This window comes from Telopea speciosissima, chromosome 2 (genome assembly GCF_018873765.1).
Source record: "Telopea speciosissima isolate NSW1024214 ecotype Mountain lineage chromosome 2, Tspe_v1, whole genome shotgun sequence".
NCBI classification, from domain to species: Eukaryota; Viridiplantae; Streptophyta; class Magnoliopsida; order Proteales; family Proteaceae; genus Telopea; species Telopea speciosissima.
In genome coordinates this window covers 69245379-69268045 of record NC_057917.1, presented here as the reverse complement: position 1 = coordinate 69268045, position 22667 = coordinate 69245379, and the positions used below count along the sequence as shown (strand labels likewise).

The 22667-nt window shown below is 40.0% G+C and overlaps 2 protein-coding genes across 2 annotated transcripts in view; one reads left to right on the top strand and one right to left on the bottom strand.

Moving 5' to 3' along the window:
- Positions 1-2030: 2030 nt before the first annotated feature.
- LOC122652662 (expansin-A12) lies at positions 2031-3825 on the bottom strand. The gene is made up of 3 exons (XM_043846468.1): positions 3626-3825; positions 2961-3270; positions 2031-2343 (listed from the first exon to the last, which is right to left on the bottom strand). Exons 1-3 carry the CDS (start codon positions 3771-3773, stop codon positions 2031-2033), a joined length of 771 nt encoding a protein of 256 aa, XP_043702403.1. The 5' UTR covers positions 3774-3825.
- A 4501-nt stretch (positions 3826-8326) lies between these two features.
- The window catches only part of LOC122652507 (terminal nucleotidyltransferase 4B), a 30293-nt gene continuing 15952 nt past the window's right edge, over positions 8327-22667 (top strand). Inside the window, exons 1-5 of the mRNA XM_043846267.1 lie at positions 8327-8822; positions 12182-12294; positions 12603-12659; positions 18467-18562; positions 18643-18713. Coding sequence (XP_043702202.1) covers positions 8477-8822; positions 12182-12294; positions 12603-12659; positions 18467-18562; positions 18643-18713 — 683 coding nt within the window. The 5' untranslated portion in view covers positions 8327-8476. The remainder of the gene's footprint in view (positions 8823-12181; positions 12295-12602; positions 12660-18466; positions 18563-18642; positions 18714-22667) is intronic.

Genomic DNA, 22667 nt, shown 5'->3' with positions numbered 1-22667 from the left:
TTTGAATTGTGAATATCTGTTAGTACATGATTCTGAGATGTGATGGTCTGTGAAGCTGTCTGTCCATGTCAGTATATACTTGCCCTCATGTGGCAGGTCCCAGCCTCACCTTGTATGCTAGCACAGGGAAGAAAGATGAGTTGGTACCAAATCTGGAATCAGCAGAAAACATCAGCAAAGGTGTACAACTTGACATATATGTGAATGATTAGCTCCCAATTGAAACTGGATGACATTAAGGCTAAGCAGATTCCAAAAGCCATAGAGTGTTGGCGGGAACGATCTTGACTCAAAACTTCTAATTATGAATCGTTCCTCACTGAGTCACTGGTATTAAGGTAAACGTAACAAGAACGCAAAGGAGTTTATGGTTACCTCTAATAAGTATCACAAGCACATTACCTCAAAAGGAATATGGCACTTCAACTTCCGTCCCTTTTGCAAATCAACTGGTTCTTTCAAGTTTCAATTGAAGGAGAAAGAGAGGCTGCTAGTAGCATGCCCAACCCCTTCCTTTGGGGACCCTAATCTATAAAAGAATTACATGCCAAGTGACCTTAGTTAGTAAAGTCGCGTATCATACGCGTATTATATGCGTTCCCGTATTTTTAAACGTATAATACTCTCGTCCCCGTATTTTCCCGTATTTTTATAAAAAAACGCGTTTTTTAAGCAAGCACGTATTATACTCGAATAATACACGATATATCGTTTTTTTATAAAAAAATTATCCAAAAGATTAGAATTTAGGGAAACGATTTCACTTTCCCTTTCGTCCCTTTCGATTGGCGTTGAACATCCAACCGTAGAGGCAAAAGTAGCCGCCCTCCATCTCCAATCATCCTCGCCATCTCCGTTCAACAAAGCGGCACTTAAGTCTTGTACTCTCCTCTTGTTTCTCTGGTCTTTCAACTTGCTCATGTCATTTTCGGACAATCTACATTCATTTCTTGTAGATTATTGATATTTTGGTATGTTAAATGATAATCTTAGAGATGTTATATAGCATATTATATTATTGTGTTTATTTTAGTTAATAAAATCATGATATTATTTTGTTTATTAGGTGGTGAATGCATGTTATATAATGAATATATGTCCGTTTTTTAAAGTATTATTGCCGTCTATGCCGTATTATATCCGTATTAAACGCTGCATCGTATTATTACCGTATGCATTTTATGAAGCCGGATTTTTGAAAAGTATTATTACCGTCTAATCCGTTTAAGCGCCGTCACGTATCCGTTCCGTTCAATTGCCGCTCCCGAACTTACTAACTAAGCAAGTGACAGGAGTGGAGAAGGAGAAAGAGAGGCTGGTAGTAGCATCCTCTACCCCTACCCAATCTCTCTTTATATTTTGGGAACTCTAAACAGTAAATATATCATATGCTAAGTGGAAGAATCCTATTGGATGATCCAATTAGGATTTACTAATTTGAGTTAGATTCAAAATGTGTAATAAAAGTAATTGCTTAAAAGGCTCTCTTCCTTCTCTTGAAAACATGGGTTTGGGATTTTGGAAGTGAAACCCATCTTATTGGAAACTCCAAACATAGCCTATGACGTTATAGTTGGCTTTTAATTTTTGGATCTTGGTATTAGGTAATAATTTCTCGATTTATATTTATATATTACCGTCTTTTTTGTCTAGTGTTTTTCAAATTTAAACGTTTAAATCTCATACTATCCGGGGTTTTTTTTTTTTTGTTTTTTGGTGCTAGCACACTATGGACCAACTAACACATCCAACATATATTATGTATTAACTTGAATGGAACATTTATCTTGACCCTATTGCCTTTGCTTCAAGATGAGCTCACTTTTTGGATTCATTATAAATTACATCGAAAATTTTTCCATAAAAAAGAACATGAGAAAAGGAATTAGCGAGATTCCATCTTACATTTAGCCTTATAAAGAATAGTAACACGGAAAATTATCACTTTCAATTCCCTATCCGGCCCAGTCCCCAGTGCCTTGTCTTCTTGTTGCCAAAGTAGTACTAATGGACTTAAAGAATGGAAACTTTTAAGAGAACTGCTGTTGGGAAGCAAACGTTTGTCCAAATCTCCATGTTGATGGCACAATGTTGTAGAATTCAAGGGTTTTGTCATCGACCAAGGTGAGCTTCAAAGACAGCCTTTGGCCTTGGAGATCTATGCTGCTTAGCCAGTTTGCTCCCCAGTTCCTGTGCATGGGTACCCATCTTCCAGATCTTGATCCTTTAACCCATGCAGCTTTCACAGATCCACTCCCACCCACGTTTGAGATCATTACCAAATTGTAATTGAATTGCCCTTTAAAGGTAAAACGAACCCCTCCCCTCCTCCTGCATGGGACCCTGAAAAAACAAAAAAATACATGTCCATGTTAGAAAAACAACGCAGCAGAATGGTGATTTTGCAAAAGAAAGCAAAGAGAAAGAGAAATCAAGCATACACAAGACAAGATTTTACGTGGTTTACTTGACCGAGCGACAGTACAAATCCACTATTTCTGTGAAGTAAATACAAACCCTCTCACTCATCTCTCAAAGAGATAACTACAATACATAGGAAAACCCTAACCCATAAAGAACAAAACTGTCCCTAGAGATCTACCAAGTCTGGTTCGAGATTTGAACCAAAATAGGGCGAAATACATATCAAATCGAAGATCTCAACAAGCTCTATAGGGGCCAATGGCTTCAACACTAATGTATGCACTTTTAGGCCATTTACACGTGTTTCAAAGGCAAAACGGCCCGCCGAAGGAACACCACAACATTTTATGGACTGAGATCAGACTTCGCCAATAACAGTTAAGGACTTGGGGAGTATTCGTCCTTAAAAGCTAATAGTTAAGAAGAAGATACTCAAATACTTATAAGTCTCCACATCAGGCTACTCACATCTGATGTGAGATTATTTTATTATGTGTGTCTTTTATTTGAGTTTTTGTTGTTCACTTCATGAGTACCTTCTATAGAGGACCGGAACAATGCCTTCATTGCCTCGTCGAGCAATTTGAAAGAAAGCAGGCGTGGACATGTCAAAATGCCGGTGAGGGGGATCACACCATCCTCCTTGATTGTTTGCCGGGCAGAAATTGGTGGTGGTCACAGTAACAACGGCACGGCGTAGGCACCATTTCGGGTCACGGCGGGCATTGCACATTACTTGAAAGCATGCACCACAAGCCTCACCACCTCTGAACAGTGCCCCACTCAATGCTGCAGTGTTTATGCCAAACCCCGCATGGAAGGTGTTGTCATAACCACAAGCTCCTCCTTCATACACAAACATCATCCATAAATGTAAGACATACACATAACAAAACACAAATAGAAACAAAAATAGAGAAAGATAACATGGAGATTTAACCGTGGTTCACACACCAATATAGTGTGCTACGTCCACAAGCGAAGGCAAAGATATTTCACTATGTAAATCGAAACACCCAAAAACGGTCCTGCTAGTCTCTCCCAGAAACCCCTAAATCAAAACCTCAATCTCACTCTATTTACAACAAAGCATCGAAGCGAGTCATTCTTCGAAAAGGGTACTAGAATTTGAAGCATACATAACAATATATAATCACATTATACAAATAAACAAAAAAAGAAACAAAAGAAAAGAGCATACCAAGGGAGGTGGGGTTTTGAGTAGATCCATAAGAAGTTGCATGACCAGGGAACCAACCGTTATGTTGGGCATTGGTTCTTAAGAAAAAGAGGCCCCCAAGGAAGAGAGGAAGCCACAGCAGAAGATAATGAATGGCAATGGTTGCCATTGTTATTTCTCAAGTCTTCAAATGGGGTAGACCAAATTTCAAACTCCAAACACTCCAAACGTCTCTAATGGAATGGATCTTCTTCTTCACTACCCAATAACCAGAAACCATTTATAGCTTCCTTTCCTTTATCTTTAATGGGAAACGCGTTTGTTGTCGGTGATTATTAATTATTTTGATTTCTAAAGACGGAATTTGATTTGATTTATAGAGATGAACATGTTTCTTCACGTCTCCCTTATCTTATGGTACGGATACTATGTACTAAAAGTACATAAGAGAATATGGCTGCTGTCACACACTGTGTCACATGCTGATGTTCTCTCTTGATGAGTTTATTTCTATTGGCTTTGATTTGGTTTTTTGGTTCCTTTAATATCGGTGGATTCTCTTCATTGATTAATTCTTCACAGTTCGGTTTAATAATGAGCACATGTTGTGTATTATAAAATGATCTTAGAACTTTAAAAAAAAAATATCTTCTTTGGATAAGTATGTGAAGTAGACAAGATTTATGGAGAATTTTTGGATCGGTTGGATGAACCGTAAGTTCACCCAATTAGGTCGAAAGTATTAATTTGCCAATGTAACTTTCGAGGGTCATAACTTTTGATTTGGATCGAGTTATAGTTTTTATTCCCTACAGTTCCCTGCTCGGCCCAGTTCCCCAGTGCCTCTAACAAGGGAGACGCAATGACCACTCTACCCTTGCTCAAACACTATCTGGGTGGGGTCCACCCCCTCCCCTTATTAGAGGCACCGGGGAACTGGAGGATATAATTTTCCCACTAATTTGCCAATGTAACTTTCGAGAGTAATCACTTTTGATTCGGTTGGAGTTACAGAAGTCATAATATCAATACCCAATACGACAATAAGTGCTCTATCGCCCGTCCATTCATTGGACCAAAAATTCAACGGGTCAAATAGTTTACGGGGTGATCGACCTAGGCCTCCAAAGTTTTGTGCGCGGTTAAGGATAGTAGTTTTCTATTTTATTTTTGTACTTTTTTTTTTTTCTTGTTTTAATTTGATTTCCTTTTCTTTGTAATATGATCTTCTTATATGAAGGTTGTTTTGGACGAAATAAAGACATCCTGAAGTTTATGAATTAAATTGATTTTATTTGCTCTTCTTTTCTATTGGAAATAGAATTTTCTTTGCCTTGTGCATTTGAGGATTGTAAGCATTAGAGCGAGATTTAACCCGGCCTCCATACTTTCTATTGCGTCAATTTTCCAATTTAAAAGTTATTTTCCCAAGTATCATTATTTCAATTGGGAAATAGAGAAGTCAAAAAAAATCTTAAGTATGGATTATTTTAGTTGTCTTATTTTTAGGAAATGTTTATGTGACAACACTGTTAAGATGAGAAAATTACTTGCCTCCTTATGTAGATGCCCATTTATCCATAGTTAGGATCTTAGAATTATAGGGTCCCATCTCCAATGTGGTTTACTGTTTGGGTTAGCCAAAACAGAAAAATAGAAATTTCAGCATCTTTGGATTCAGAAACTAAAATAATTGAATTGAATCTTCTTCGAAAAATTGTTTTTTTTTTTTTTTCGAAACATTGTTTTAAGAGTATAGGAGGATGGTACTGCACATACTTAATGCCGGACTGAACCAGTGGTCCAACTATGGGGTGGATTCCATCTAAACGACTGGGAACCATTCTCATACGTTCACGTACGTGAACGTGAGCCCAACTCCAACCCCCCCCCCGCACCCCCTACATGGGGTGAATTCCATCTGAACGACTGGGAACCATTCTCATACATTCACGTACGTGAACGTGAGCCCAACTCCAACCCCCCCCCCCCACCCCCTACATGGGGTGAATTCCATCTGAACGACTGGGAACCATTCTCATACATTCACGTACGTGAACGTGAGCCCAACTCCAACCCCCCCCCACCCACGCATCCCCTCACAAACACATACACAAAAGAAATCTGAAAACCACCCCTGTCGCGTGTGGGACCTACACACTCACTTTTATAGGTATTCAGGTTTCATTTGAGGGAACATAAGTATGTCAAGTCTCTGTGCAAGCAAGCGTTGCGAAGCTTCTTAATTAACAGCAATGACGGTGGGCGGTGGCACCGATCACCTTCATCTCGCTTTGGTCTTCTCAGCCTTCAAAATGTCCCAAACTCAATTCTCATACGCTGAATAAGACGTTTGGGTTAATACAGTTGTTGCCTGACCTTCTCACAGGTGGGGAGGAGGGGGGGACACCATACATATATAGATAATGGGAAAAATAACCCTTTTCGCGTGTGTCCCTCTCCTTTCTATATGAAAAGGGACACCTCTGCCTCCTTATTTTGAGGAGGGGAGGTGAGAGATAGACTCATGAGAGTGTTGGTCTAGATCACACTTATAGATGTTGTAGTCTTACATTGTGAATTTGTGATGGATCGCTAAATCACAATAGAGCGTCTTATGGGAGTTTGGCCCGTGATGATGGGTCAGTTTTGGCTATGGAGATGCTCGCTATACATAGGTGCTTGTCTTTCGTTGTTCATTGAGAAATATCGGCCTAAAAATATCTCTTGTTAGATTGGATTCTTAATTAGCCATTGATATCTTGAATAAGAAGATCGTGATTCGTTGGTCCTTGGAAGATGCACTCTTTGAGTGGTTCAATCTTCTTCATTTCTTGAAGAGAAGACTCTCTCTCCTCTCTTGTGTTCTGTATTCGGGGTTTTTCCACACACGCATTGAGCCGGACCGCCCCGAGCCAAGCCGAGATGAGGTGGATTGGGGTGTATTGCCTACTTATCTTTTTTATTGGTGTTTTATTTTTTTTGACTCGTTTATTTTCTTTTTGGACTTGGGCTCCAGTGAAAAAGATATGGGCTTGGACTTAGGCTTAAGTCGAAAGATACCTTTTTGAATAAGTCATGTCTCTTTACAGAAACACAACCATTCGAAGGAAGAGTCTTGAGGCATGGATTTGAAAGGCCACCTTGAAGAATCACATTTGCTCTATAAATAGAGGGAAAGTTAGTAACCCATTTTGCACCAATGTTTTTCCAATGGACCAACACAAGTATTTCTCTTTCTGTATTAATTTTCAAAAAGAGAAGCACAATCTAAGAAGAGTGACCATTTGGCACGACTCAACGCACATCTACTGTTATTGGGTTGCAGAAACCAAGTCAAGAAGTAGTTACACTCTCCTTCTATATGTGGATTTCAGTAAAACCATACAAATAAGTTCTTATAATCCCATTTGGTGATTTAATTTTCAACAATTCTTAATGTTGTATTTCTCTGAGATTATAAGATCAAGACTACTACAGTACACCAACCCCCAATGTTTCCTTTATTACTCCTGCAATGGACAACTTGAGGATTGTCTCAGTTTTTGACAAAATTACCGCCTTACTACTAGGATTTAAATCCTCTCCACTTCCCCCATGGATAAGCGGAAGCAGAGGCACAATGTCAAGAAGAAATGGAGTATAGGCAACAACGGGGAAATCAGAGAAGAGGAAGTCAATGGCCTGGTTAGAAGAAGACAATAAAGAAATCAAAGGAGACACAGGAAAGAATGAGGTGGAAAACGATATTGTAATGGCGGAAGGTTGAGAAAGTGAACCAAACCACTGCCCACTCTGGTCAAGCACATCTGCAGGAGCATGAAAAAGTGAAAATTCCAAGCACCTAAGACGCTTTTTGCACACAACCGGATTAAGGGTGTCAATCTGTTCGGTTTTGGTCATTTGGTTTGGTTTCGGTTCGGTTTCATGCTTTGACGATGTGATCCGAAACCAAACCAAGAATCGACTCAGTTCTGGAAGTGGAAACCAAATCCACATCTACTCGATTCAGTTCTCCAATATAGTTATAATTTGGTTCTCGATTACACTTCCATTCTGCTAATTATTGTTGCTTTGCTTTGTTCTTAAGAAACTCCATTTGAATGCCTTTTCTGTTTTTTTTTTTTTCCATTCCTACTTTCTGCATTTTGGGTTTAGAATCTCATCGGGTTGAGATTGATCTGGAAGCTAAATCAGGTTGGGCTTCATGAAATGGAGCAATTTAATCTCCACCATAGGATCTTTTAACGCCACATATCACACAGGGAAGGTGGTAATACCAGGAACTGCCATATTAAAGAATTGGAGAGGATCTTTATTGGTGAGGGAGGAAGATGGATTAAAACGAGAAATTATCCTTTATGACCTGGCCAGGTATTAGCATCTTAGGGAGGTGCTGGACCGTCCAACTACCGCCAACGCCACGGCTGGACAGGATTCAGATGAATCGTTATCCTCTCCTGTTACTGCATGGTGCAGTATTGCATCATGCGGTACAACAGAGGCCATGTGGTACAACGGACCCCACATGATGCACATGGCCTTTGCAGCCGCCGCACGATGCAGTACTGCACTGTGCAGTAACTGCACAGGATAAAAATCTGGATTCGGATCCGCCACATCCCACAGTATCACTATGCCCTAAAAGGATTAAAGTGCACAGCCAAGAACTATTACAAACGGTACGTTTCATGTCTAGTCACGACTCACCGAGTTACGAGTAGTCGGAGCCGCCTGCAGGCCCAACGGCCAAGGCCCCATACTCCAAACCCTGTTTACTGTTTTCCCTCCTTCCCTTTCCTACTTTCTCCTCTGTTCTTTGGCTTCGTCTCAACCTGGTTTCGGTTGCCGACTACGACCTCAATACATGCAATGGAGATAGAGGGCTTACTCTACGAAACCCTAGGCCCTCTGTCTGCCTCTACCGTTACTTCAACCGATCCATCCGATATCGAACCGCCCGAACCCTACTCTGTCTTCCGTAATCAAATTTCTGCTTCGTTACCCAACTGTCCTTCGCCGGAAACCGTCGCTCTAGATTACTTCTCCCTCGACGTCGACGCTGACGACGATGCCGATGACTTGATACAAAGCTCTGCTACTCCTCTATCTCCTGCTGCTACTACCTCTGTGGCTCGAACTGAAGAACGGGTGCTCGAGTCGGGTTGGTTCAGAGCCAATGGTCGTTTTAAGAGCGCTATGCTTCAGCTTCACAAAGGTAATGTACTCTCACGCTTCTCTTCCATCAATAAATTCGCAGGATACTTTAAATTTTCACTCTTCCGGTTTTTGTTTTTTGTTGGTTGTGGGGGGGGGGGGGGGGAGGGGGGAGGGATTAGTTCTCCGGGTTAATTCTACTTCCTCTGTGAAATTGGATACAGACTTAGACTTTCTTTTTTTGATAGAAAAACTTGAGACGCGGGAACTCAGTATTAGTTCGTAATTCTTATTGCTAAACTGGTGTTGTTGAAAAAGAGGTATACATTTGGTGTTGTGTAAAACTACCGACTGTGGTAGTTTACGTTTCAATTACCTTTTTGTTATATGTTCTCAGTGGTTGGCCTCATCCGGCCCTCGTTAATCACAGCGTGAGTAGTGTGGCAAGGGGGAAAAATAGAAGCCACATTTATTATAATTTCGGTTAACTTAAGAGCCTTTGCTCACTCTTTTTTTTTTAATTTAACGAAAAAGACTGATTTGATGATTACAATGACATGCCCATTGGAAGGAGATGGCCCATGAGTCAATTATATTGGAGGCATTGTTGCAACATTGGTCATTGCTGATTTTGCAACTAAAATCCGGGCATATCTTATTGGACAGCTATAAGACTATCAATGGTGGATGGAGCTAAATGTTGGGTGGTGAAAAAATAACACATAAACAAAATTAAAATGAGTGGTAAAACTAAAGAAGAATAAATAAGGAATCAACATATTAGAGGTGGTATGGGTGCAGCTCTGGGAGATGCTAAGTTGAGAGGAAGTCGTTTGAAGTGGTATGGGCATGTCTGATGAAGACCTTTAAATGCACTGATAACTAGGATTAACATGATTCAGATGGGAGGGAAAAGATTTAAGAGGAGGCCTAAAATGGCTTTGAAAGATGTGGTGAGAAGAGACATGCATGGAATAGGTTTGACAACTACTATAGTTTAAATAGAGTTGAGTGGAGAAGCAAGATCTAATGTAATCTGGTTAACCTAAAAGTAGGTTCACATGCAAATCACATGTAAGGATCCCAGGACACATCCTTAGGACCAGAATAGGGAGACTTGAAATAACTCAAACCTGAGCAATCTGATGGGGCTGTAATCCAGGTCGAAAGACACTATGGACTAGGGGAATAAACCCTCAAAATATGGTTCCAATCCAATGGAACTTTCAAAGAATAGAAACTGATTCTGGATTTGGAATCAAGCTGATCAGAAATAGAAACAATAGAGATTAGTGATAGACACTACAACCAGAATAGTAACTGCAGAAGGATGACTTAATACTTTAGAACCCCAGAAACAGTAGACACAGAGCACTGCAGAATCAGTAGATAATATAAAAAAGAAGACCCAGAACCTGTGAACAACCAGAATTGATGGACAGGTCAACAAGAAACTGAGAAGAAAAAATTTCCAATGGAAATTCACCCGACAGAGTTGTGACTAAATAAACAGGCAGATTCAGAAAGGGAACTGATCTTACCAGCCATAGGATATAGAAATCAGGAAGCTAACCTTTGCTGTTTGAGAAAGAAGAAGATAGAAGATATGTTAGGCCTCTCACCTAACTGTGGAGAAGGAACTGCACTAAGGTTTCCATACTGCATCCCATAGTAGAGCAGCTATGATTATGAAACCCCCAAAACCCGGTCACAAGTTGAAAGCTAATTTATTTCTCAAATCAATGATAATGGGTGTGATACCCTACTCGTTATTCTAACCATAGTTGTCATGGCAGCAAGGTGACCTAAGGCGATGGAGGGGTGCCTAAGTGCTTAGGCAACAAGTCGCCCACCTACGCCTAGGTGACCAAGGCATCCAAGTGTTATTTTTTATTTCCCCTCTTTTCTAGCATTTATTTAGTATGCTACAATATGTACCTTATATCATCAAAAATCAACATTGAGCCACATCAAGTCATAAAAAATAAATATTAAGTCATAAAAAATCAACATTTAACTCACATCAAGTAATCAAAAATCAATATTGAGCCATATAAAGTCATCAAAAATCAACATAGAACTAGAAGACAGCAGAACTGAAGAAGCCAGCTATTGGAAGTTTGAAACAATCAAAATATACATTTGGTTTATACTGTTCTTAGAAAATATGAGCTTATCAATAAGTAATTAAACTGCTATCGATTTAGAGAAATGTTCTTGTTCTCTAAGAAGTTTGACTGATCAAATGGTATTATTTTTACATGAGGTTTTTTTTTTTTTTTTTGGTATTAAGTAGAACACAAAACCAGCTTTCCAACCAATCCAAGATTGCTTAAATCTGATTTATATAAAAGGAGTTATCTTCCGGTCAAACCTTATTCGGTGTGTGCGAAGGTTGTCAAAATTGCTCTGACTAAAATTATTTTTTTAGATATCAAAGCAAATGAATATTTTACTGCACTTTGGGTTTTTAACATTGTTTTACCATATTAAGATTTATGGAATTTTTAGATTTATATTTGAGAAAAAAACCCAGCATTAGAAAGTTGAAAATCTCACCTACAACCAAAAATCCAGTTTTTGTTCTTGAACTTGTGAGGGTTGACTTTTTATCCTTTTGGAATTTGATTTTTTTAACTATTTTTATTGGATTCAAATAGGGGTGTATTTGCTTATTTATGAATAGTATCTTAAGTAAATGTAGGCCCCTAGAGATCCACGTGGACACCTTGCCAACTATGATTATAACTTAATGGAAATAAGCAAAATAGGAAACCTCTCTGTATGTAGGAGGGATCCCTTACAACTTAAATCTCTTCAAAATAGAAGCTATTCTATAATATTGCAATATAGAAACTAACTACTTAATCCCGTATTGGACTTAAATCCCTAATATTTGGGCTTATAGAATTGGCCCATTACAATTGTAAACCTAAAAATATAAATCCCATGGCCCATACAACCTGTTGGGCTCTCAAATTCCTACTAATCCATTGTTGGTCCAGTTTGATGATCTGGTTTGTTGCTGGCCTTCTTGTTCTATCGAACTACATCAAGATCCATATAACTGACACAATTTAGTTTGGGTAAGACTTAGTTGAGTTGAGTTGAGTTGAGTTGAGGGTTGTATTGCTGATTTTGTCTTTTTCCCTTCTAGTAATAAGATTACTTAAGAAGTAACATATGATACGCGATTAGTTCCAGAAATGTTTAGACCTTCGTTGTTGGGCTAGGCCCGAGTCTTTCAGACATTGTTGGGTTTATTAGTTCATTTCTCTGATATATTGGATATCTTTTGTTGGTCAATTCATCAAAACTAGGAGGTCTGTTTTCCATTTTAAGCATCTATTCACTTGTTTAGATATGTCTCATAGAGTAATGTCATGGTAGCTGAACAAGTTGAGGTTGTGGATGTTTCAGAGATTGTTGATTTTTGCTCCTTTCTCTCTCCAACGCCTGAAGAGCAAGCGTCACGAGCCAAGGCTGTAGAATGCGTTTCTGAAGTCATTAAATATATTTGGCCTCATTGTAGGGTAAGAACTTAAAAAATTGCTTTTGTATTCTTCATCCCCATAATTGTCATCATCATCATCATCATTATCATAGTATTACTCCAACTGTTTGGGTTCAGCTATACGAACCCTGTTATGCAGATTCAGTCTATCTAGGGCTTTATTTTCCCCCAGAAAATAAACAACTCAACACTTATGTTGGTATTCTCATTACGCTTTTAGAGCTCTCAAGTAGCACTCTTACCACTCCTTTTTTCCTCAGTCAAATGAAAGCTGTACTACACATAAGTCATTTTATCTTGTCTCTTTTCATAACCAATGTTGTGTAGGTTGAAGTGTTTGGATCATTTAGGACAGGGCTTTATCTTCCAACCAGTGATATTGATGTAAGTATACTGCTTCCTTCTGTTTGTCTTTTCTTAGGGTCCTAACTATTTCCATTTAATCCCATATAAGACTCTCCCCCCCCCCCCCCCAACAAAACAAAAACAAAAAAAAAAAACATGTAAGGAATGTAAATCCTTTGTTTTCTGTATTTAAGCATATTCCAGGTCTTTGTACTTTTGTCCTTTGCTATTTTTGATTCTATTCTACATTTCTGATTGTTTCTCCTAGGTCAGGCACTAATGTTATCCCTGATTCCATGAATGTGTCTGTTAATCTTTGTGTTACTAGTAACAGATCTGTCTATTGTACCATCTTTCATCCTGATGAAAACATATATTCTGGACTTATGGCATTGCTGCTTCTGGCGAAAGATTATAACTATTGAAATAAAAACAGGCGAAAAGAACCACCTGGTATCCCCTATGATATTTTTTTTGTCTGGGGCGTTGTATCAAGTATGACCTTGTAAAGTTGATTGGAAGGCAAGGATCCATGTAGCCGACCCCATTTAGTTGGGATAAGGCTGAGCTGTTGTTGTTAGACAAAATTGATTACAATTCATTTGGGGTATTTTTGGTTGGGGTGTGGGGAAGGCAGGACTCAGTCCCAGGTCTTGGCTAGGACAAGCCAAAGACCTTATATTTTGGCATCTCATAACAGTAAACATATGGAATATTATGCTTGCCAAAATTGAGTGAATTGTCTGCTGACTCCAAAATTGAAACTGGGTTAGCCTTGTTTTCGAAACAAAATAATTTGTCTTTGGATAGTTTTCCAGGCATTGAGGTTTGAATTTTGACCATTATGATGGTCCTATTGAAGGAAGCAGGAGTTTCACGTGAATAAAGGAGGGGGAAAATTGAGAGGAGAAATGGTGCTGGAATATATTGACTTCTCCTCCTAACTTTTTTGAAATTTACCTTTTCCATGAACAATGAAATTTCCCAAGTATAGAGTGATGGAGGGCCAGTTAGAGAAGAGAAGAAATCTGAGATGGGATCTCAGTGTTGCAGGGAAGGGGGAGAGATCATGTAATAACACACTCACCCTGAGCAAAATCCAAGTGATGCAGATCAAAGCTTGAAGAAGAGGATAAAAATAAAAGTCAGAAAATACTGTTCACGAGAATAGGAATTTGGGTGCATATTCTCGTATTTTAGTTTAGTTAGTATCCGACTTTCCTAAATTAGTCTTGAGTTAGTAAGTCAGTTTCTAATTCTGCAGATTTAGTCAATAACTTAGTTTCTATTTATGTCTTTTCTTGGGAAGCAAGTTTTTGCTCCTATTTATTTGTAAGGCTGTTTTCTGCCACCCCCACGATTTGTCTAAGCTGAATGAAAGTTATTTTCCTGCTGCAAGCATGGTTATTCTCAAGTTTGATTGTGAAGCTTGAAGGGCAGAGGGCCTGGCTGAGAGAGCCGAAACCTTAGGGCTGTTGAGAGCCAAATCTCCTTATCCCTTTCTGATACCAAATAATGTAGAAAGGGTTCAAGTAAGAACTGCTCTACAGTAGGATCGTTATATAACTATATCAGTTGGCTAGAGCAAAGATAACAGCAACAGAAGCGGACAAAATAAAGACTGAAATTAACCAGAAAATAACCAGCAGCAGATTTAGTAACTCAGAAACTCAGATGGAGTTGGAGAACCAATCGAAGGTAGGTCTTATTGGGTTGAATGAACCTTCAAAATCTCAGCCACAAGTGATGGCTAGATGCCGAGATAACAACTGATCTCAGAATTAGAAGGTTAAGTTCAGATTTAGAAACTCATAGATATAATCAAACCTGACCATGGGATTGGACTCAATTTACCATCGAAGGAAAGGTTCGTTGAGAGTACTTCAGCCTCCAAATATCATCAACAACTGATGGATGGATCTGGAGATCAGAGAGCTTGAAGTTGCTGCAATAAAACTCAGATCTGCAGGTGTTCTAGAGCCTCCTCAAGTTGTATAACAATAGGCTTGATTCAGGTCTTCGAAGTATACTCTCACAGTGATTAGTTGTAGTCACAGTAAATAGCACAGCAGTGATGATCGAGTAGGGAAGGGAGGAGAAGAGAGGATAGAAGAAGGGGATAAGGAGATTTGGCTCTCAGCAGCCCTAAGGTTTCGGCTCTCTCAGCCAAGCCCTCTGCCCTTTAAGCTTCACAATCAAACTTGAGAATAACCATGCTTGCAGTAGGAAAATAACTTTCATTCAACTTAGACAAATCGTGGGGGTGGCTGAAAACAGCCTTACAAATAAATAGGAGCAAAAACTTGCTTTCCAAGAAAAGACAGAAATAGAAACTAAGTTATTGACTAAATCTGTAGAATTAGAAACTGACTTACTGAATCAAGACTAACTTAGGAAAGTAGGATACTAACTAAACTAAACTAAATAAGAAACTAAAATAGGAGAATATGCACCCAAGTTGCTGTTCTCGTGAACAGCAACTCGTGTTACTGTTCACGTGAACAGTAATTTCTGACTTTAATTTTTGCCCTCTTCAAGTTTTGATGTGCATCACCAAGTCAAATTTACTATTAAATTCTCTCTTCCAATGTTGGGTTACTAGGTTTAAATAAACGAAAATCAAAGAAGCCTATTTGGGATATAAAGCTGAAACTAACTTTCAACCAAACTCTATAACCCAACTCTAAGACTAAACTAGCCTATTCCGTATCCAACCCAAAACAAATAAAAGACATGAATAATAACTAATCTACTTCCAACCCTTGTTGGACCGGTTTTGTCTGGGTTTGGGTTTCCAAACTCGGCCATGTTGGTCCATCCAGTCATGTGCTACTGCATCAATTCTCCTCCTCCTAAAAGAACTCAACTCTGGACAAGGACCGAGGAGACCATCTGATTTATCACGCTGGAGGAGAAAAGATCCTGTTGTCCACTGAAGCTTTATTGGCGGAAGGTCCTTAGCTGTGAGGAACATCATTTCAAGCCCACCATGTTTGAAGGAGTACATGTGCTTATAAGGTACAATGTTGAGTATTCTTATCAAGCAACCACGGACGTTCCAAGAAAATGTGACAAACCTTTAAGGGTAGGATACTAGGATGTCCCATTGCAGTTTTTCGACCAGCCCGCCAATAGAGAACGAGAGCAAACTCGATCGCTGATCTTAAGATTAGTGTTGTTCACCCATGCAACTTTGTAGAGATTAGGATGCAGCTTTGTCTTTAAACCGAGTTTGCGAACAGCGTCTTCAGAGACGGCATTGGTGTAACTACCACTTTCGATTACCGTGGTGCACAGATTGTGGAGTCTAATTTGGTCGTTCCTTTTTCTTTCTTTTTTTATCTTTTCTGGTTCGAGTCTGGAAACAGCCTCTTTGCGAAAGCAAGGGTAAGGCTGCGTACATTATGACCCTCCCCATACCCCGCAGTGGCGGGAGCCTTGTGCACTGGGTACTAGGCTTGTCAACCGGTACGGCTTCGGTAATACGGTACGGTACCAAAAATAGGTACCCAATACCAATACCAATACCGTACCGTACCATTTAGGAACCCTATTTTCAATACTGCAACCATACCGCTACGGTACGGAATGAAAACGGTATGTATATGGTACGGTTTTGATACGGTACGAAAATGGTATATATACGGTACAAAAAATAGTATAAATTCTATTTTTATAAATGGTATGTATATGAAAACGGTATATATACGGTACGAAAATGGTACGGTTTCATTTTTGCATGTTTACACCCCAAAATGGTACAGTTACGGTACAAATTCGGTAAAACGGTACGGTTTCGGTACATACCGACGGTATGACCGTAAAAACCGTTACCATACCGTACCGTGGTCAATACCGTTTGACCATACCGTACCGTACCGTTTTTGCAACAGTGCGGTTTGGTACGGTTTTACGCGGGCGGTTTCGGTTTCGGTTTCGGTATACGGTTTCGGTTCCAGATTGACACCCTTATTGGGTACGTCCTTTATTCATCTCAATATCCTCTTTTCGGCTACACTAAGTTTGTTTATATGTTATTTTTTCACTGCCCAACATTCTACTCCGTACATCACTGCTGGTCGGATATCTGTCCTATTTTAATTTTCCTTTTGAATTTTGAAAGGATTACGTCAATCACATGCCTAACTATTAAAAAAAAAATCAATTACACAATACTCCAGACTCACCCCTCCACTTTATCCACCCTATTCTAATTCTTTGTGCAGCATCATCCTCTATTTCTCCTCCTTTATTATGATTGAACCTAGGTACCTAAAATTTTCACTTTGCAGTATATCCCTATCATCAATTTTCACCACTTCACTTTCAGTCCTATTGCCACTATCTTTCTAATTGAGTTATTTATTATTCTTGTGGCCCTTAGCAATCCCAAAGCAAGGACCAGGGATTGCATTACAGCTACTAATAGTAGCAAAAAAACATAAAAGAGGAAGTTATATGTAGAACATAAATGATAGTTTCTGGCTGAATTTTTAGACTCATTCCAAATACTCAAGGCACATTGCTTTACCACAAAATGATAATAAAGGAAGCATGCAAACACTACAACAGAATTTTTCCACTCAAAAGTGTTAAATTGTGTAATTGTATGCCTCAGGGGCATACTGGGGTTTTCCCCTCCTAGCCGACTGTAATTGTTCTATTAATTAGAGTCGGTTATGAGGGGGGCATAATTGTAATTTTATCCTCTTCTACTTTGTTATAAATAAAGGGCTTGGCTGGTCACTTAACCATCCAAGCATTACAGTCCTATTCTTGCTGTTAACATGGTATCAGAACTAACAATTCTGATCTAGGTTTACAGCCCTTGATTTCCCCTTCTTCTTCTGTCTCCCAAAATCTCTCCATTCTAACATAAACAGCCCACCACCTCCTACCGCCACCTTTTTCACCTTCCTCACAGTTTTTTTTTCTCCCTTCTCTCTGGTAAGGCTGCGTACATTATGACCCTCCCCAGACCCCGCAGTGGTGGGAGCCTTGTGTACTGGGTATGCCTTTTTTTTTTTTTCTCGGTTCTCCCTCATCTAGAAGGACAGCACTAATGAGGTGATCTCTTATGGATCTAGTTGCTGCCCTCCATCTTTACCCTTTTTTTAAAGAATGTTATGGTGATTTGAAGATCGACAGTTGCTGCCCAGATTTTGCAATTGATTCTTCCTTGTTTTTTTGAGATCAATTTCTTCCCTCATATTGAAGTTTGAGTCCCCCCTTATTGAAGATCAAGTTCTGCAGTTATTGGAGCATCTGTCACAGTTTGAAGATCAGATTTGATCCCTGGATTTCATTCCTTTTTGGATTTTCTTCCAAAACCCTGTAGGGTTGATTTCAGCCTTCTCTATTCAGATTAGGCTGATTTTTGGAGGAGTTATTTGCCTACCCTAGAGAAGAACTCGATCCAACTTCCAGGAGAAGTTCTGATCTCTGGTTTGAAAGTTCTCTGAAATTTCTCTTTTTTTTACCTAATTTCGAGATTTGGGGCTTTCTATTTGGTTCTTTCGAAGTTGATTATTTTTGGAGCACATCTTACCTGTTCCGAGAGGAGAACTCAATCTAGTTTTGATCCTGTTCTGACGGTTATTTTTGGTGATATTTGAGATCCCCCTTTTTGGTCGATTTTCTCTCAGATTTGATCCTTTGTTTGGTTCTGCCCTAGAAAAGCAATTATATTTCTGAGATTGAGCATTGACTTCCTAAAACAATTAGTCTTTATAAAGTCACTTCATAGGGTTTTGGTCATTTAGTGTCTGAATATCTTCTATGATTGGGGGGGGAGGGGAATCTAATGATGTATCTGACTAATTTTCTGCAAATGTTATTATTTGTAGGTTGTGATTATGGAATCAAAGGTTAACTCTCCTCAAATTGGTTTAAAAGCTCTTTCCAGAGCATTGTCACAGAGGGGAATTGCCAAAAAGATACAGGTTACCTATTTTCACCGACTGCTTTATTGTTCTCGCTATCAGAACCTGCCATTAAAATTGATTAACTGTTCATTTCTCAGGTGATTGGAAAAGCTCGTGTGCCAATTGTGAAGTTCGTAGAAAGGACAAGTGGCATTTCTTTTGATATTAGGTTGACATTTTCTTGCTATTCTGAAGATTGGCTAAATATGATATTTCTTGATTTTAGTTCCTTGCATTTTTTTAATTTACTATCACATTTTTTTTCATATTATAGTTGCTGTTGTAATTGATTGACTTACCATTCCTCGTACTTTTGTTCTTTTTTTTTTCCTGCTTAGATGTGTCATGTATTTCAAGTTTTTAATTTCCTTAGTCTATATAGGATGTGAGGATAAATGAGAGTTTCAAGATCAACTTTATGGTCTTGGAGATTTTGGGAGTCCTAAGATTTAGGATGTGATTTACCAATATACAATATAGTTTATAAAAGGAAAAATAGATTTGGTATGTCTTATATTCTTATTTGCTAAAATTTGTAATTTAGGGGTGAAAGAGAGTGTGCGTAAGTTTCAAAGAAGGGGGAGGAGATTTGCTGAGAAGCGGCAAGGTCAGGATAGGGGGTATGATGGGGAGTTGTAGCAAGAGAGGGGGCTTGGGTGGCGTAGAGAGATGAGAGAAAGTAGGGCGGGTGTGAGTTCGGGCATGCAAGAGAGAGGAGGGGCAAATAGGGCATGCCTTCGTCGGCATCTTTGCAAAAGACAAAGGGGAGAGAGAGGGGGTAGATGTCACATCCTGCCACCATAGGCCCGGGGGCCAACAACTAAACCCATGGACTTAGGCCAGTGGGCTAAGCAAGGTCCATTGTCTAGAACTTTCTACCATTGTGTAGGAAGTCTAGATACTTGTAGAGAAACCTTTAGAAGCAAGAAGGCTCTAGAGAATACTTGTAAATACTAAGAGAAGTAGGAGGTTCTAGAGTTCTCCACTAGGGAGTTGGGAATGTTCTAGGCTCTTTGGCTAGATTGTTCCTAGCCATTGGATGAGGAAAAGTGTAATGATCTTAAGCGTTCTTTGTAGAGTTGGGTGCCTATAAATGGGGGTGGCCTCATTTGGTCAAGTCACCAAGCAACCAAACTATCAAGTTATAGTCAAGCTTTTCTAGTGCAATACAACATTCATTCTCCCAAACTCTCAAGTGTTCTCAAGCTCTCTTCCTTAGTCCCTCAAGAGTGTAATAAGGCTGACTTAGTGCTGCAAGAGTGCTAAATGCCGGCATGGTTGGCTTAACAAAGACCAAGGCCGTGACAACGTGATATTAGTGCTTCGGTTACGAGGGAGACACACTTGTGGGATCAAGGTAATCAGTCTAGCTCGGAGTTGCAAGGCGTTGTGGTGAGCGAGCAAATATGTAGGAGAAGGCCAATCCCATCACTGGGATGATGGATCCTTGCTCAGCTTAGCAGCAAGTTTGAGAATACTTCCAACAGGCAGGATCGCAGGGTGTTAAAACCACCAAGATCCCTATAATGTGTCCCATTGAACCCTGTAACAGTGGCCATCAATATCTTTCATGCAACACCCAATAATGGGCCTCAATCTGGTCCAGCTGACTGGGTGGGCTGGCATGATGGACTGACTGAATTCTGTTTTGGTCCTATTCTTCATGCTTCGATCTACATCAATTCTCCCCATATTCAAAAAAACTTGTCCATAAGTTTTGTAGTGATGCCAAATCAGATCTGTATGATCATATCCTTCATTCGTAGGTAGAATTCAGCAATCGTCGATATCATCCCGTCATCATAGTGGCTCCGCTGTCCCTCCATAGCTTTGAAACCAAAATGATGGATCCTAGCTCAGTGTAACAGGAAGTTTCAGAATCCTTCCAACAGGCAGGATCACAGGGTCCAAGATCCCCTATAATGTGTCCCATTGAACCCTGTAACAGTGGCCCTCAATATCTTTCACGCAACCCTCAATATAGGATTGCCTGGCCTTCGGACAAGGGAAAATGACCATAGAATGGAAAAGTGCAAACTCATTACCCGCCTAGCTCATGTTAGCCGGTACCTCTAAGGGGGCAGATTGATTGATTAGTTCTATCTTCCCATACTTGGCCTACGCAACTACTTCAACTCTTAACTCACTGACTTGCTTGCCCATGCTTGCTGCTTCTTGCTTGGATCAGCTAAAAGATCTATAATTAGGGTTTGAGGGGCAAAGCAACCTATAAAGAAAGAAGGCAGTCTCAGGGGCAGGTAGTAATCGGGAATTGCAGTCATGAATTATTTTCCTTCCGGCTATCTGAGTATGGTTGGCTCCTTCATCGTACAAAGATAGGCCTATCTATTCAGTCCAATCAATCATTCAATCAAATCAGTGTCTTATCTGAATCAAGAATAGCAATTCCATTTCTGGAACCATAGATATAGACTTTGAAATGATGAGCAGCTACCTGATGGCCTAGATGTGCATTCGTATTCAGTAATAATGGGCCTCAATCTGGCCTACAGAAGTGGACAAAGGCAGGCTGGGTGGACTGGCATAATAGAGTGACTGAATTCTGTTTTAGTCCTTTTCTTCTTCTTGCTTCGATAGTTTGATCTACATCATGGGAAGAGGAGTAAAGACACCTCCATTGAGGTTGGAGGTGCTATGGAGCCACACCTAGATCAGGTGGAGTTAGTGGTGGCCGAGGTAAAGGGAAGGCTTGATGTTGCAGAGCAAAGTGGGGAAGAGCTCGAAAGCCAGGTGGGGGAGCTCATGAGCTAAGCGGGAAAGTTTGAGGAGTCCCTGCAAAGTGCTCTCCACACCATTTCACACACTCAACAATAGGAGCTTGCTACCTTCAAGGCATAAATGTTGGAGATGGTGGCTAAGATGGAAGCTAGCATTGAAGAGGTTAGTGAGGATTGGGTCTGTGTAGGAGGGCAGCGGCTGGGGGAGCCTCTACCTCCCGTGAGGTGCCTAGGGTGGAGGCACCAAATCCAACACCATGGCACACACTCAACAACAAGAGCTTGCTAACTTCAAGGCACAAATGTTGGAGATGATGGCTAAGATGGAAGCTGGCATTGAAGAGGTTAGCGAGGATTGGATCTGTGTAGGAGGGCAGCGGGCCAGCGGCTGGGGGAGCCTCTACCTCCTGTGAGGTGCCTAGGGTGGAGGCACCAAATCCCAAGCCATATGATAGGATGAGAGATGCTCGAGAAGTAGACAACTTCCTATGGCACATGGAGATGTACTCTGAGGTGATGGCACTTGACAACGAGCAGGAAAAGGTACGGAGAACTACTTTCTACGTCACCCATGCGGCTACTCTAAGGTGGCATAGGAGACATGCCGACATAGAAAGAGGTACGTGCATCATAGACACATGGAATGACTTTAAGAAGGAACTTAAGAAGCAATTTAATCCCGAGAATGGCTCATTCTTTGGTGTAGCCTAGGAAGGCTATCATGCTAGGACCAATTCTGGTAGAAAATAGTATCTAGATCCAAAATAAAATACTTGCGATGGTGATGATGATAGTTGAAGATGAAGATAGATAATTGGATAGGTGCAGCCCAGAGTCCCACTGGTTGCCAACTGTCGGAGTCACACCGAGGTCACGATTGAAGGAGTCCCACCTTGATCCGACTTGAGTCTCACAAACCTTCTTGTATCTCACAAGGAAAAAACTCTCATGGTGCGGTTCATGCCCATGCTCACCAGAAGGTCTCGAGTTCGAGTCTCCTGGCTGGTACCTTCCACCCTCCCTATTCCCCCCCCCTCTTAAAAAGTAAGTTATATATAAAAGCTCCCAATTCCAATAAAAAAAAAAAAAAAAAAAAAAAAAAACTCTCACAAAAGGAGTAATCATATTTCATATTTTTCTTGGATGATTGAGAGCTCAACGAGGCTGAGCCTCAATTGATTACATCCTAGTCAGCATTTGCAATTCTCAAATAAAGGGAAGAATTCCAAAGGCTGGATACATGAACAACTAAAGCATTAAAGAAACTCTTAGAATTCCAAAAACCCCTTTGGAATTTTTCCATACATAGACAAAAATTCCTAGACATGGAAATTTGGTCCCAAGACATTGAAAACTAGAATCAAGATATTGAAAAGTGATAATGT